This window comes from Camarhynchus parvulus, chromosome 4, assembly GCF_901933205.1.
Source record: "Camarhynchus parvulus chromosome 4, STF_HiC, whole genome shotgun sequence".
Lineage (NCBI taxonomy): Eukaryota > Metazoa > Chordata > Aves > Passeriformes > Thraupidae > Camarhynchus > Camarhynchus parvulus.
Window position 1 is genome coordinate 59,936,833 of NC_044574.1, and position 14,320 is coordinate 59,951,152.

Sequence of the window (14,320 nt, forward strand, 5' to 3'; positions counted from 1 at the left end):
CTAGCAAGCCCAGGGATGCTGTTGGCCCTGGGCAGGATCTGGCATCCCAAGGGAGGGATGTGTAGGGCTTGTTGGCCAAGTTGCAGTCCCACAAGAAATGGCAGGGCCAGGGATGTGCTGGGGCCAGAAATCCCCTTGTGCCCAGGGACCAGCCCACCCCCAGCACGCTGCTTGTGGCAGTGACTGCCTGAAGTCCCATTGCAAACACCAGAGTCAGCAGATCCACAGGTACAGAAATGCCTTTATTTCTCCAGTAGGCTGAAGTGAAACTGCGAGGACAGAGGCTTTTTCTCACTGCTTCTTTAGTTGCTTCGCATCAGTGCACAAACATCGCTACCCTATGCCCTGTAGCATAGCTGCTGTTCCCTGGCTGTCCAGCACAGCACACCTGTGCATTCCTGCTGCTGTGCCATGCGCAGCCTCCCCCAGATTAACAGCAGACTGCATGAACCAGTGATTTTTGGCTCCTGGGCTGTGAAGCACTGTGTGCCCCCCAGCAACCTGCCCCTCACCCAGGCAAGAGCAGAGCCCGCAGGGGGATGCCAAGGGGGAAAACACGGCGAGTTACCCCCAGATCCACCGCTGGAGCCTACCGGGGTGGATACTGGCCACGCCTCAGAGGGGCCCCTGGATCCAGCGGCCTTGGGGGTACCCTGGGGATCCCCACCCTGAGGGCTGCAGTCCCGTCTGTCCACTCTCGCTGTGGCTGCCCCGGTCCCCCTCGGAGGACTGGCTGCTGTCGGCACTCCCGAGGCCGGGATAGGGGCCATGGGGGCCGCCGCCCGCCCCGCCAAGGCTGTAAAAGGCCCGCTCACGGACGTGGAGCTCGTCAGCGCGTTTCACCTGGTCCAGCTGCCGGCTGCGGCCCAGGGCTGCAATGGTGCCCGGCACCCCAGCCCCCAGCCTCCTGCCATGGTGCCCGGGCAGGCGGCCACCCCCGGCCCCCAGCCCTGCTGTCCCACTCTCTGCGCCTCGCCCCCGCTCCCGGCCCCTGCCTGCTGCCATGCTGCCCGTGGCTTGCCCTGCCTGTGGAGTGGGGCTGGCTCCTGCTTTGGCAGCATGAGATCTGCCCCCAGCATCACCATCATAGCCGCCAACACTTCTCTGGGCCCCGCTTGACACCTGGCCACTGGGTTTCCCACTTGGAAATGGTGCTTTGTCCACCCTGGGTGTCTTGTCCAGCCCTGCTCCCCCTGGACGGACCCTCATGCCTGCCCCAGGCCGTGCCTCCACACGAGAGGGTGTGGAGGTGGCTGTCCCCACTTCCCCACTCCCTCTTCTGCCGAGCACAGTGCCCATGCCTGCCTTGTGGCTGCTGGCTGTCACTGACGGGGTGGTGTGGGCCCCCTCAGTAGCAGCTGGGTGGACGCTGGCCCCCTTGGCTGGGACTGTGGTAGTGGCCTCCATGTCACCCCTGTGGCGGGGGGTCGTGGTAGCCACATGGTCTGGCTTCCCCTTGGACTTCTGCCCCTCTCCTCTCACCTCATCATCATCTTTCCCATGGATGCTGGCCACTGTGGGGCTGGTAACGTCACCACTAGTGACTCTCCAGGGAACAGGGGTTACCAGCCCTCTATCAACACTGATGGTGGTGGCACCTTCCTCATCCTCTCCAGTGAGATGGCTGTCCCTGAGGCTGCTGGCAATGCTGTCCCCATAGGTTGGGGTGGCTGTGGTGGCCAGTCTTTCAGGCTGCCTGCGGGCAGGCACGCTGTCATCTTCATCTCCACTGGGTGTCACAGTGACATCCAGCCTGTGGAGGGGCCTGCTGCTTCCCACAGAGGGGATGCCGTCATTCTCCCTACTCACTGTGACACCAGCCTGGGTGGTTACCTGCTCCCCCATATGGATGTTGGCCCTCCCAATGAATATGTTTACCTCATCATCCTTGCCTGGAGAGATCTGGGTGAAGCCATTGGCCCTGTCTGTGCTGCCCAGGCTCCCGTGGGTGATGGTGACGCTGCCTGAATCGGGGACGTAAGCGTATTCATCCACACCTGCAGCATCCACTTGGACATCCTCCATCTTCTCAGTGACAGAGGACAAAGCAATGCCTCCTGTCCCTGTACCCTGCTTAACACTCTCCTGCCCTTGGCCAGAGACAGTGGCCTCTCCACTGCCCTCATCCCCTGCCCCTCTGGTAGTAGGGGCCCTCCCCTTCCCAGCAGTCATGGCCTCCCCCACCGGAACCACCCTGGGGGCACCATCATCCTTATTCTCACTGCTGACCCTGGACCTGTTCCCTACCACAACCTCACTGGGGCGTTCACCCTGAGGAACAATGGGAACACCGCCATCAATTTCCACCACCAAATCCAGATCGCCGCTGCCCTCTGAGCTGGATGGGGTGGGACCCATGCCACCACCACTGCCACGTGCTCGCATGCCAGTGCCAGGGTGAGGACTGGGACCATCCCTGCTGATGTCCGGGGTGCTGCGGTTTTCAGGGCTGAAGACAATCCCATACTCAATTACTTCACTGCTGCTGTTGTCGCTGTGCCCTGGGGCTGTCCCAGCTGACCCAGCTGGTGGCTCCCTCCTGGCACTGCCCTCATCCAGCCGGTGGCTGGGGATGATACTCTGGTGGTCAGCCTCTTCTTTCTGGAGAAGGGAGAAGGGAGAGGTCAGGGTGATGGATTGCTGCTGGAGGTACCCCAGGCAGGCCAGGGTCCCGCAGTGTCCCCTGGCTACCCCCTTACCTTTATCTGTGTCTGGTTCCTCCGCGTTGAGAATGAGTAGACATATTTGAAAATGTAGAAGCCATGCTTGGCATTGCAGCTTTTCAGAAATATCTGGTGGGGAAGAAAATAACCAAAACCCACAATTTTCTTATTAATTGCATTGGCAGGAGTTTCCCTTTCTGCGTCTGGCACTGCAGTAGAGTCCCACAGTGCCCACTGAGGCCCCAGGAGGTGGCAGAAGGATACATACCCGGTGTTGTCCCACACAGTTCCCAGCAGCTCTCTCAGGCAGCGGAGGTGGCACCTGTGGGCAGCAAAACACAGGGATGAGCTGAGGCATCAAACACTGCCTCAGCATACAGGCAGCTGCCAGTGCCAACTGCTGACCACCCACCCTTTCCCACCTTCAGGGAAGGATGGGAAAACTGCATTGATTAGCCACCAAATTCCCAGGCACTAACTGGGGTGCTGACTTAAAGACAGCAGTAGTAGGAAAGGTCAAAATCCCATTTCCAGGGTCTGAAAAGTATTGTGAATTTTGCTCCAGCATGATTGCATTGCATGCTAGCTTTCATAGGGTGTTGTTGATAAATAACAAATAACCTTTTCCTGGAGACTGCTGCAGAGGATTTTACCACAGTGCATTTTTAATACACAGCATCATTGCTCACAAAAGAATGCTCCAGCTTACTGCTTGGATCTGCCTGTGATGAGTCCGGAGCTGGTTAACTGGCTACAAACACTAGCTTAGTAAGCACTGGAGTTTCCAGTGTTTACTAAGCTGCTGAGCAGCAACCTGTGTGTCCTCACAGCTGAGTTTCTGTACATGCTTGCAGGTTTCCAGCTCTCCCTGATTATCCTGGCATCTTTTGGTGGGTATTGGCTAGTGCATCCCTCAGGGTTGGGGAACCTACTAGTGGGAGCATCCTGTGAGCCCCACAAAGCCATTTCAGGCATCCCTTACATGCCAGAGTGAGAGACAGCCCCATGGAAGAGAGTCCTCTTTGATTTCAGAAAAATTAGTCCCTGAAAGCCCAGCTGAAGGGGCAGAAACACACCCCAAAGTATTGAATATCCCCAGGTTGTTTCATTGTTTGTGAACAGTGTCAAAGGCCAGATTACAGCTCTGGTCACACAGCATAGCATTAACTCCCATATGTGCTCCTATCTGAAAAGCAAATCTGTGCTGATTTATTGCCTTCCCCTGAGCTGCTCTGCTACAGACCGGGTTGTAAGAGCTTACTCCATGGGGTAAAAAACACATGGGAGGGGCCATCTCAGGGAAGATGGGATTTCCCTCCTCCTTACCCTGACAAAAACACAAGCCTTTTCTAGGAGCAGACTTTCACTCTAGCTGTGTATTTAGTAAGCTGAGCAACAGTTATGCAAGACAAAAATGGCTCCTATTATATTCATCTTAGCTTGCCCTGTGTTTAGTTAAATCTCTCAATATTTCAAATTAGGAGAGCTGGAAAATAATTGTGGGCGCCCCTCTGACCACTGTTCCCCACACAGGTAAGATGAGCATCCTTCCCGCACCTCCCTTCCTGTGGCTTCATTCAGGCTGTTTGCAGGCCAAAAGCACCAGGCAGATCCCAGATCCCCAGAAATCCAGGAGGTACAGCCACCCAGATGGACACTTGTTCAATGCCCTGATTGCTAAACTGAAGGAACATGCTCAGCCACCTCAGTGCTAATATATATTTTTTCTTCTGGGGTCATCTCTGCTGTTTACCTTACTTCATTCCCCAAGCACCAGAGGTGGTGTACACAACTACAAGCCATGTTTTCCCACTGCTGAAAGCATTCCAGGATGCACCGGATAGCACATCTCATGCTTCCAGCAGTAGCTGGGAACCCAGGAAAAGCCATACTTACAGGTGTGGTGAGGGCTGTGCTGAGCAGGCACAGGCACAGACAGACAAGGGATGTTTGCATCTTGGGCTGCTCCTGGAGGTACAAAGTGAAGCATTGCTGCAGTTTGTATTCCTGGGACTTGTGGTCCTCAATAATCCTGGTTAGCAGTAACCTAAATGCTCCTGCTATCCCAAAGCTCCCATGGCAGCAGGGTTTTGCAGTGACCCTGGTTTTTCCCAGGCTTTGTGGTGGCCCTCGGCATTGTCCTGCCTCTTTGCATCCTTCGCAACAAGGGCAATGCTCTCACCATGTGCTTAGGGCACAGCCAGCAGCTCCAAGTGGGAGCTCTGACACTGGCTATTAAAACTGCCCAACTTCCTCTGTCAAAGCAGCTTGAGTGGATATTTGTAATAAATGATCCCCTAAAGTTGCTGCAAGTTAAGCTGTTCATAAATCTGAATTAAGAAAGCAGCAGGCTTTAGGCTTTCACAGCGCTGATAAATGGCAGCAGGCAATATCTCCATTGGCCAATTCTCATTTCACCCAACCGCCCTTGCTTGGGCTTGCAGGTCCATCCCAGAGACCGAAGCCATACCAGTATTGCTGCAGGAAACACCAGAAGGAAATATATGCACAAAGATCAGCAGTACAAAAGCAACATAAGCTCAAGAGATGAGCACGGCCAAGGATCAGGATGTCCCCATCCCCACTGTGGCTTGCCCAGAATGAAAGCAGGAGAATCCCTGCTCAGGGACAGCAGAGCTGAAGGGCTAGGCAGAGACAGAGCAGGAAGCTAGGTAAGAAGATTACCTTTTCCTGTCGGAGGCAGGTCCCACAGGCAGACTGTGGAGCCTGTGCCCACTTTGCTGAAATTTAAAGTTGGCCCCGGGTGCACAGAGCCAATCAGCTCCTGCCCAGGGACATTTGTCAGCTCTGGCAGCACTCACAGATAACCAGGGGGAGTAATTTCCAGCTAAAAATGTGTTTGTGGTAAAAGACAGCTATCAAATGTTCCACCTGGCTGGATAAACAGAAAGCACAGTTTATAAATATCTGTTCTGAAGGCAAAATTGCTCAATGATTAGTGCAGATCTTAGTGTGGCACACATCCAGCTTGGTTATTGATAAGAGGGTGTGCAGTGGATCTTGGCTTGCTCACTGTGACCAACATGGGAAAGCTGGCAGGGCTGCAGAAATGGAAGGACAAGATCCAGAGCCAGGCCTGGTCCTGGCCCTTTGGCACAGAAGGGCAGTGTTGGCCAAACTGAGAGCCTCACCATGCTGTGTCTTCTGACACTTGCTTTTTGGGTTTCAACCTCAACCCCTCTGAGTTAAACCCATGCAAGCGCAAAAGAGAAGAAATATGTATGGCAAAAAAAAAAAAAGAAGTATGTTTTTCCATGTGCTGCTTGCACAAGTCCCTTTGAGCCCTACTTCATTACAAAGAAGTGCTACAAGGGTGTGGACAATGTACAAACCCTCCTTCTCTCCACCTATACTTTTGGTGGCATTCCTGGTCACCTACACCCTTGCCAAGAAAGGTTCCCACTGCTGCAGCCAGCCTGGCTCAGGCAGTCACTGTGGTGGTGGTGGCAGCAGCTCCCATCCCACTCTCCATTCTGCCCTAACCCAAACCCTGGGAGCTGGCACAATGCCCACGTTATCATCAGAAATGTTTAAACCATCAGCATCCAGCCTCAAGCAGGAGCAAATCCTGGAGCCAGCAGGAAACTGACCCTAGCCACTGGCCAGGGAGTGGCAGTCGGATGCCACCCCACAGGGCAGCCAGCCCATGTGCCTTGGCTCCTGGAGGAGAGCCTTTGCCAGGTGCCTGGGGGGCTGACGCACACAGGACTGGGCTAAGCGCCCTGTAGGAGCAGGACCTGGCCCCCGACAGCGCCAGGGCTCTTTGTCCGTGCCAGTTTCCTGACGTAGTGGAGCACTCCCTGGGGATGTGGATGATGGAGCTCTTGCGTCCCCACAGCAGCCATGAGTGCATGCAGGGCTCCTCAGTGCCACCATAGGGATTTGTCCCCAGGGGTGCCCATGCTGCAGGCAGCACCTACTGCCTCCCCAGAAGCTGCAGCCTGGCTTTGGCGTACAGAAGCAGTTTTGTACAATGCCAGTGACTTGCTGCTGCAGGAATAGACTAGTTCTGCAGTTGGACCTGCATCAGAAGCTGAACTCAGGTTTCCTTCCTAGGAGTGCAAGAGAAGCATGGAACCTGCCATAAACTGTGAATGAGGGCCATCACTATTCCCAGATGGTGGCATCTGCCTGGAACCCAGTGGGATTTGTTCTATCCCTATCCATAGTGCAGAACACCAGTTGGCCAGGGACATACTCCTGGGAAGGGACCCTGAGGACTCCCAGCTAGGCATCACCATCACTGATGAAGGAGGGGAGTGGATGCACCACTGTCACAGCCCTGTGACAGCCCTACCTTGCTCTGGGAATGAGGCTGTGTGACAGGGACATTTTGGGCTGCAGTACTGGTGTTCAAGACACACATCCAAGTTGCCCAGTCTCGTACCCATATGCCTGGTGCAGGGACAAAGGAAAGCCCTCATTACAGGGGTGTGCATCTACAGCTAGTGATGCACAGAAAGAGAAATTAGCGGTTTTGCCCTTATTAAAATTGCCTGATGTGTGGTCAGGCCATGGGAGGCACATTACCAAGGAATAGAAGACAGGATAAAGTTATCACTGCTCACGTATTGGAAATTCACATCAACTTTACATAAAACAAGGCTGTAATCCCACAGCAGTGTCCCTAAGAGCACCCTTTCATTTTTCAGACAGCACTCTACAGAAGCTTTCCAAGTTAGCCTTGCTATTCCTCCCTCCTTTCATGTGCATCTGAGCTGGAATAACAAGATTCAGCCCTAAGCATCATGGGCAACTGCAGCCCCTCAGCCCCTCCCCAAGTGCTGCGTTCCTCCACTGACCACAGAAAATTTGGCAGCAAACCTTTTGTCACCAACAAGCTCAGTTCAGTTGCTTTATTCATTTCATTTCATTTCATTTCATTTCATTTCATTTCATTTCATTTCATTTCATTTCACTTTGCAAGATACAAAAAAAAGCCTGGGATGGAGCCAGGGATGGAGCCTGTGCATGACAAGCTGCCTGGCATCCCCTCTGGCATGCGGCAGCTCCAGGGAATCTTCAAATGCACCTTCCTGAGTGTCTGGGGCTGACAGGGACAGCACCAGGGCTGTCCCCCATGCTCACTGGCTGTAGTAGTAATCCTGGCCATACACATCGTACCCGTGCCCTTTGTAGTAGCCGTACTCATCCTCATATGCCCGGTAGCTGTCCCCACGTGCATACTCATCCTGTTCCTCGTACCCACCCTCAGTGGTGCCCTCGTCCCCCCGGCTGTGGTCCCTGGCTGTCACATCATACTCCCACAGCTCCCCAGCTGTGGTGGCATCTGTGGTGACATCTGTGGGTCCCCCATCATCCGTAGTGGTCGCCTGTGTCAGACCCTCTTCGTTGGTGGTGCTTGCAATGGTGGTAGTTTCAGCTTCTTCCTCTTCCTCCTCCTCCTCTTCCTCTTCTTCTTCTTCCTCCTCCTCTTCCTCCTCTTCCTCAGCTTCACCAGTGCCCTCCTCAACCACCACAGTGCCATTGCCATGAGGTCCAATACCCTCTGTGGTATTGGTGCTTGTGCCATTGACACCATTCTCATTCTCATCTACTTCTTCTTCCTCCTCTTCCTCCTCATTCTCATCACTGTCTTCATTTTCAGAGTCTTCCCCCTTGCTGGCCGTTCTCTGCCTGATCCTTTGGCAGCCCTTGCCCTGGCAGAGGGAAGACAGCACAGCATTACCTGGATGTCAGGAGCTTGCAGCTCCATGTGGAAAGGGGAAGGTATGGGCACAGCTGAGCATTCCCCCTCACCTTTCACGGCAGGACTATCTTTTTGGGGTACCCTTTCCAACACCAAGTTAATGCCCAGAGCTTGGTCCAGCTATAGGTATTTCCACAGCAACCCCCCAAGCAGAAACAGAGTGCAGGGTATCCCATGGGTACAAGCAAACATGCAATGAACAGCCCCCTCCCCATGGGTGCTCCCTCTGTCTCCCCAAACCACACCTGCTGGGGGGATGTGATGTCTCCTCCCAGTGCAACTTGGCAGTCCTCAGGGGCTGCTCCAGCAGGGCGTCCAGCTGCCTTCGTTCCAGCATAAAATGGCTCCTACAAGGACAGAGACAGGACAGGGCAGGGGTTCAGCAGCTGGAATGGAGCACAGGCCTCCCCACAGCGAGAGGGATACAGTGCATCCACACAGAGCATTTGGGCATTGCTCCGAGTTCCCTGCTTTCTCACGGGTCTTGTTCCAGGCTGAAATGTGGGAGCTGCAGCAGGGCAGATGGAGCTGTGCAATTACGTGGCGGTGGCTGGAGTCGGATGTTCCCATTCTGGCTCCAAGTTTTGCTTTGCAAAGCATCTAAAGGTTTTCTTCTGAAGTTACCTCCCCAGTTTCCAGTAAACAAAGAAAGCCACAGGCACACTACATGCGAACACACTGCATGTCATGTGCGGACAGTCAGTGAGAGTGTGATGGCTCAAAGCCAGGCGTGAGCCCAAACCCCACCAGCAATCAGCCATCGGCAACACTTGGCCCCAGAGATCAGCAGCAGAGCGGGGCTCTCAGGGGGTGCATGGCTAAAAAAAGGGTAAGGAGTAACCCAAATGCAAACAGAGCCTGAAGCACACACCGAGGGCCCAGCCTGGGAGGTGGAGCTTGTTGGCACCAGCATATGAGCCCAGCTCTGGCAGGGAGACCTGAGGTCAGTGTCATCGCTGCCCTGGGCAATCTCTGCTGCTCACACGCCAAGACCAAGGACACCTACCCTGGCATTTTGGGCCACCTCCTACCTTGAAATACAGGTGCACGTGCTGGCAGAGAAAATCCAGGCTGCTCTCCTGTCCAACAGGAGAGCCATCAAATTGCACAGTGCAGCCAGCTGTGCCAGTGGAAGTGATGCTCCCTATACAGCAGCCAATATAATGCTTTTTACAAACCAATATGCTTTTTAATGCTTTTTACATAACTGACCTTGGGGCCTTTCAGCATGATTCATCTTGCTGTCCACCCTGCCAGTGAAGGCACATCCCTGCATGAGAGCAGCCACAGCTCTGGTGCCCTCAAAATGAAAAGGGCAGACATACAGAGCAGCTACATTCCTGCATACCAGTTAATTTCTTCCTGAGAAATGAAATTCCACCTTTTGCTGCCCATCCCACTGCTCAAATTTATCCCTAGAGATTGCAGTGGTAGGGGAGAGAAACAGCTAAAATGGGGCAAATTGCAGGGAGGTGCCAGAGCTGGCACAGGGGCTACCCCATGGTATATCCCAAGCCCTGACAGGCCTCCAAAGCAGGGTTTAAAACCAGACTCCCTGCTTTCATTAAATAACTTTTTAAAAAGAAAAAAATAAAGAAGTTGATTAAGCGTGACACACAGGATTCTAAGCATAACAGATCCTTATTTCAAAGCACCTATGTGCCTGAGACCGCTGGACTATTTTTGAGCATTTGCAGCCCGATAAGGCACAAAAGATCTTTGTAATCCCTTACATTTAATTTTGGACCTGGATTGCTCTCACAGCTCCAGAGGTGCCCAAGCTCACACTGATCCAGCAGACAGGAGCAGCTTTACCATCTGACTGATACCAATTTGACTTTCCCAATATAGCATCAGTTTGTGTCACTCCACGGACACATGCAGAGCATAACTGGGTTTTCCATAGGGGTTTTCTCAGTATTACAGGGGCAACAGATCCTGAAAGACGAAGGTAAGAGGAGTTCCTAACAGCACCTTCTTCCTTGTGTGAACCTCCCTGGTTCTGTTCTTTGGCCTGTCCGGCTCCTTTCTGATCCACTGGAAATAGAAACCCAGAGAATTTGTCTCAGGGTTGTTTGGTGCAACCCCTGCCCAGGAACAAAAAGGAAAGCAAAAGGAAAATATTGACAAAAAAAGTAAAATAAGGTCCAGAGTAGAAAATCCAGTTTTATCCAGAGTGCAAGCCTGTGGGAAGTCAGTGACCACAAATGCTGATGAGCAGAGACTACAAAACCAAAGAAAGTTCCCAAATTCCTGTATTTGTTTTGCAGACTGCTGGTTTGCCATACTCACCCCCTCTTCCTCCTCCTCTGAGCCATCCCCCTCTTCCTCAGATGAGTCACTACCCTAAGAGGAAAAACCAAGTTGGAGGTGGGTGGGTGGGTTCCCAGTGGTGTCATGAGTACAATGTTCTGTGCCCAGGCCCACAGGCCATGCCAACAGGGCACAGACCATGCCCCCATCTCATTCAGGCCAAAATCTCTGCATTTGGAGGGCAGAAAAGCAGCAGCAACCCCTCAGAACCACCCACCTGGTACCGTCGCTGCAGGGGATACACGTAGATGTATCTGTACAGGTAGTGCCGGCGCTGGCTCTTGAAAACCTACCAGGAGAAGGAGAGGGAAAATCCCATCAGTCTGGGGCCTTGGGTACAGGAGCCACCAAAATGTGCTCTTCCTCAAGATCAGCCCTGTGTGGGACTAGGCACTGGGGAAACCCTACCGCATTCTCTTCTGAGTCATCCAGCTTGGGTTGCCGCAGCCAGCTCTTGACCTGGGGGAAAGGGTGAGTTGGTACGTGCCCCACACCAGCCCTGGCAAGACCAGGGGGTCCCCCCTCAGCTGGCACTCACCGAGAAGGTGCACGCCATTCCCACCAGGCAGACAAACACCAAGACACTCCTCATGGCTGCTGTCTCTAGGAACACCGAAACACATTGAGGGCTTGTTTTCAGCCAGAAAGCACCAGCACCACTCCAAACCATCCACACGTCTGTGTCCACGTGGGTGACTGGGGAGAAGAAAGGCTGACCTCCAGCCTTCCTTGGTGAGGTCACCCAACCCCTCAATAGACCCAATACTTTCTTTTTCTTCTTTTTTTTTAAAGATCGGCCTCAACTTCCATTAATACATTTTGTTTTTTCTAGAAGCCACAATATACCAGAAAAGCAAGTTTCACCATGTAGTGAACTCAAAGCTTTCCTGGAGAAGGATGACTTATTCCTGTTTCTCCATTGCCCTTAAGGGAGGGGAGAAAGCCAAGCCCCACTGGAGATGCAACAGGAGCAGCTGGGAGCACTGCCCACTGTGGCTGCTCTTCCATAGCTCCAAGACCTGCTTGGGCTTTGCCCAGGAAGCAGTTGCTCCTGGGAACTACACCACAGACAGTGTAACCTCACTGAGGAAAAACAAACAAGCAAACAAATAATGGAAGCAATTGGCTTCACAGGCTGCCATTGGTAAAAACAGCAGTGGCAAGGCATCAATACAAAGAGCCTCCCACAGGCGCAGCTGGAGGGTACTTAGCTCTAGGCAGGTCTGAGCTGCACACCCAAAGCACCAAAACACAGCCTGCCCTCGTGCATCAAGGAGAAAGGAGCACACTCAATCGTTTCCAGCATCACCCCAGCCTTCCCCCAGGGAAAAATGCTCCCAGCATCCCCCTGAGCTCAGTCAGGCTTTCTCCTACTCTTCCCCTGCCTAAACCCAGTATCAGCTGTGCTTGTAGGGAATTGTTATTACATTTATCTGTGCTTGAAGTTTCCCTAGTTTTGCTTAATTCAGGCTATAAAACAAGTGTCCACAAGTTTCTCTGACCTTTCAGCAAGGCTCTGGATGCTCATCCCCTCCACCCAAGCGCTTCATGAAGCCAGAGATCCAGGAAAAGACTAAAAGCAGCACCCCAATCCTGCCAGCAAGCTGACCCTCCCATCTCCCTGCAAAAAGCAGACATCAATGCCCAACCCAACTGAGAAAAGCAGCAGCAAGCTTACCCTGCCCCAGCGCTGAGAGCTAACCATGGAGTCAGCCGGCAGAGATTTCCTCCCACTGCTGCCCTGCTGGGATATAAGGTCTGGCTTTGCCCCCCCTAAGCCAGTCACCGCCCTGCCCAGAGTGACGCCAGCTCTCCAGCATGCACCAAAACCCCTCCAAAACTTCAACGCTGGCAGATTTGGTGCACAAACATAGCACCCCACGCCGCTGCCAAGCCCAAAGAGGTTTGACTGCGCCGCTTAATTGAGGGTCTGGCCTCAGATGTGCGGCTGGGAGGCCGAGGGTATAATAACACTCTGGGTTTTAATTAAAATAAATATTGGGAAATATGTTGCTGGGGGGTGTCCACCTCCCTTTTTGGGAAATCCTGTCACTGTTTTTTCAAGTAGACAAAAAGACCGACCTCAAAGGCCCAACCCCACAGCCACTTGTGCAGAGCCGTTAGACCAAAAAACAATCTAAATCAAAAAAAATCCCTCTCCAGGATGCCTGCAGAGGCCTTGGTAAAGGGAGGGAAAGAAAAGGGGATTCAGATACAGATGTCACTCAGTACCCCTTTGAGAGCCATTTCCGCCACAGTGTTGCTACAAAATGCAGGTCTGCTTTGTTTCTAATGCCCTGCAAACTATGCAGGCCCACAGAGGGGCCAGCCCAGTCCCCTGCTCTCAAAAATCAGGCATTGCTCAGCTGAAATCTGTGTATGTCCCCAGCAAAGCAGAAAAACTTCCTGGGAGTGGGGGGGAAATGAAAAAACCCCACCCAGATGTGCACTCAAATCACATTGGGGATCTTGGCAACAGGATACAGCAAGTGGATGCTGCCCCCTGCACCCACCTCTACAGGGATGTATTTTCTCCTTTACCCATATTTATCATTTCCTGCTTGGATTTTATCCACCCCAGCTCTCCAGTGCACCTCTGCTCCCTCTTTCCCAGATTTTTCTTGTACTCATCAGCAAAGGCCCCTAAGCTCCTGCACATCTGGGCTGCAGCAGTTCAGGGAATGACTATTCACCAAATGCAACTTTGCTTTCTGCAGTGCCAAGGAGAGCTGCAACTCCCACTTGATGCTTTCAGACCGACAGCCCAAGGAGAAGGAAGAGAGATGCTGAAAAATAATAAGATCTGTAATGGTCAGCTTAGCCAGTGGTTAAACTATGATTATTTAGGACAGAAAAATCCACTTTGCCATGAAATGCCTGAATGTTTCTTCTCAAAACCAGGGGCAAAACCAGCCTCAACTACACGCTGGGGAGCCCATCACTGACAGGTACATGATGGGGAGTTGATAATTGCTGATGGAGCACTACACACATAAGTTGTTTCTGAGGAGGGAGAGGTCCCCATAGCCCCCCAGTGGTCCAACACCCCTGGCAGCAGACCATGCCACATGCCCACCATGCAACCCCCTGGGGCTGCAGGGCACAGCTGCCCCATGGGCTTCAAAGCCCCTTTTGTGACTGTGAAGAGTCCTAATTATAAGGGAGGCCTGTAGTTGGCCATGGCTTTCAGCTGACGCCTTGTGCCAGGAAAAGCCACGCAAAAAAAAAAAACCACCCCCAAAAAAAACCCAAACAAACAAAACAAAACAAAACAAAAAAACCAACAAAACAAAACAAAAACCCACAAAAACACCTCAGCCATGTAGTTCTTCGGTGCCAACGCAGCAGCCTCTGACAAAGAGAGATCAGCATTTGTGAGGATGAGGATTCCCATGTCCCCCCATCTCTATGGGGCTGGAGCAGCTGGAGGGGCTGCCCTGCTAGGCATTCAGGACAGAGATAGATAGGCCTGCCTCCCATTGTCCCCTGCTGTCCTGAGCTGCCTGGCCTAGGAAAGCAGTGAGCAAAGTGCCTGGCTTTGAGCTTAAAATTTCGTCAGGGCTTGGGAACAGAGAGTCCTGGTGGGAGGTGATTTTTAATGTAATTAAAGGGC

General features: G+C 52.8%; 2 protein-coding genes across 3 annotated transcripts; both read right to left on the minus strand.

Moving 5' to 3' along the window:
• Positions 1 to 615: 615 nt before the first annotated feature.
• On the minus strand, positions 616 to 4,619 carry MEPE (matrix extracellular phosphoglycoprotein). Its single transcript, XM_030948414.1, has 4 exons — positions 4,560 to 4,619; positions 2,932 to 2,985; positions 2,700 to 2,792; positions 616 to 2,601 (listed from the first exon to the last, which is right to left on the minus strand). The coding sequence occupies exons 1-4, from the start codon at positions 4,617 to 4,619 to the stop codon at positions 616 to 618; spliced, it is 2,193 nt and encodes a 730-aa protein (XP_030804274.1).
• Positions 4,620 to 7,652: 3,033 nt separating this feature from the next.
• IBSP (integrin binding sialoprotein) lies at positions 7,653 to 12,422 on the minus strand. Of its 2 annotated transcripts, none has more exons than XM_030948073.1 (7): positions 12,386 to 12,422; positions 11,246 to 11,304; positions 11,116 to 11,166; positions 10,925 to 10,996; positions 10,687 to 10,740; positions 8,640 to 8,741; positions 7,653 to 8,344 (listed from the first exon to the last, which is right to left on the minus strand). In XM_030948073.1, the coding sequence occupies exons 2-7, from the start codon at positions 11,297 to 11,299 to the stop codon at positions 7,769 to 7,771; spliced, it is 909 nt and encodes a 302-aa protein (XP_030803933.1). In that variant the 5' UTR covers positions 11,300 to 11,304; positions 12,386 to 12,422; the 3' UTR covers positions 7,653 to 7,768. The 2 variants fall into 2 exon arrangements, with proteins under 2 accessions (XP_030803933.1, XP_030803932.1); XM_030948072.1 differs by having other exon boundaries at positions 11,246 to 11,310; positions 12,386 to 12,421.
• Positions 12,423 to 14,320: the final 1,898 nt, after the last annotated feature.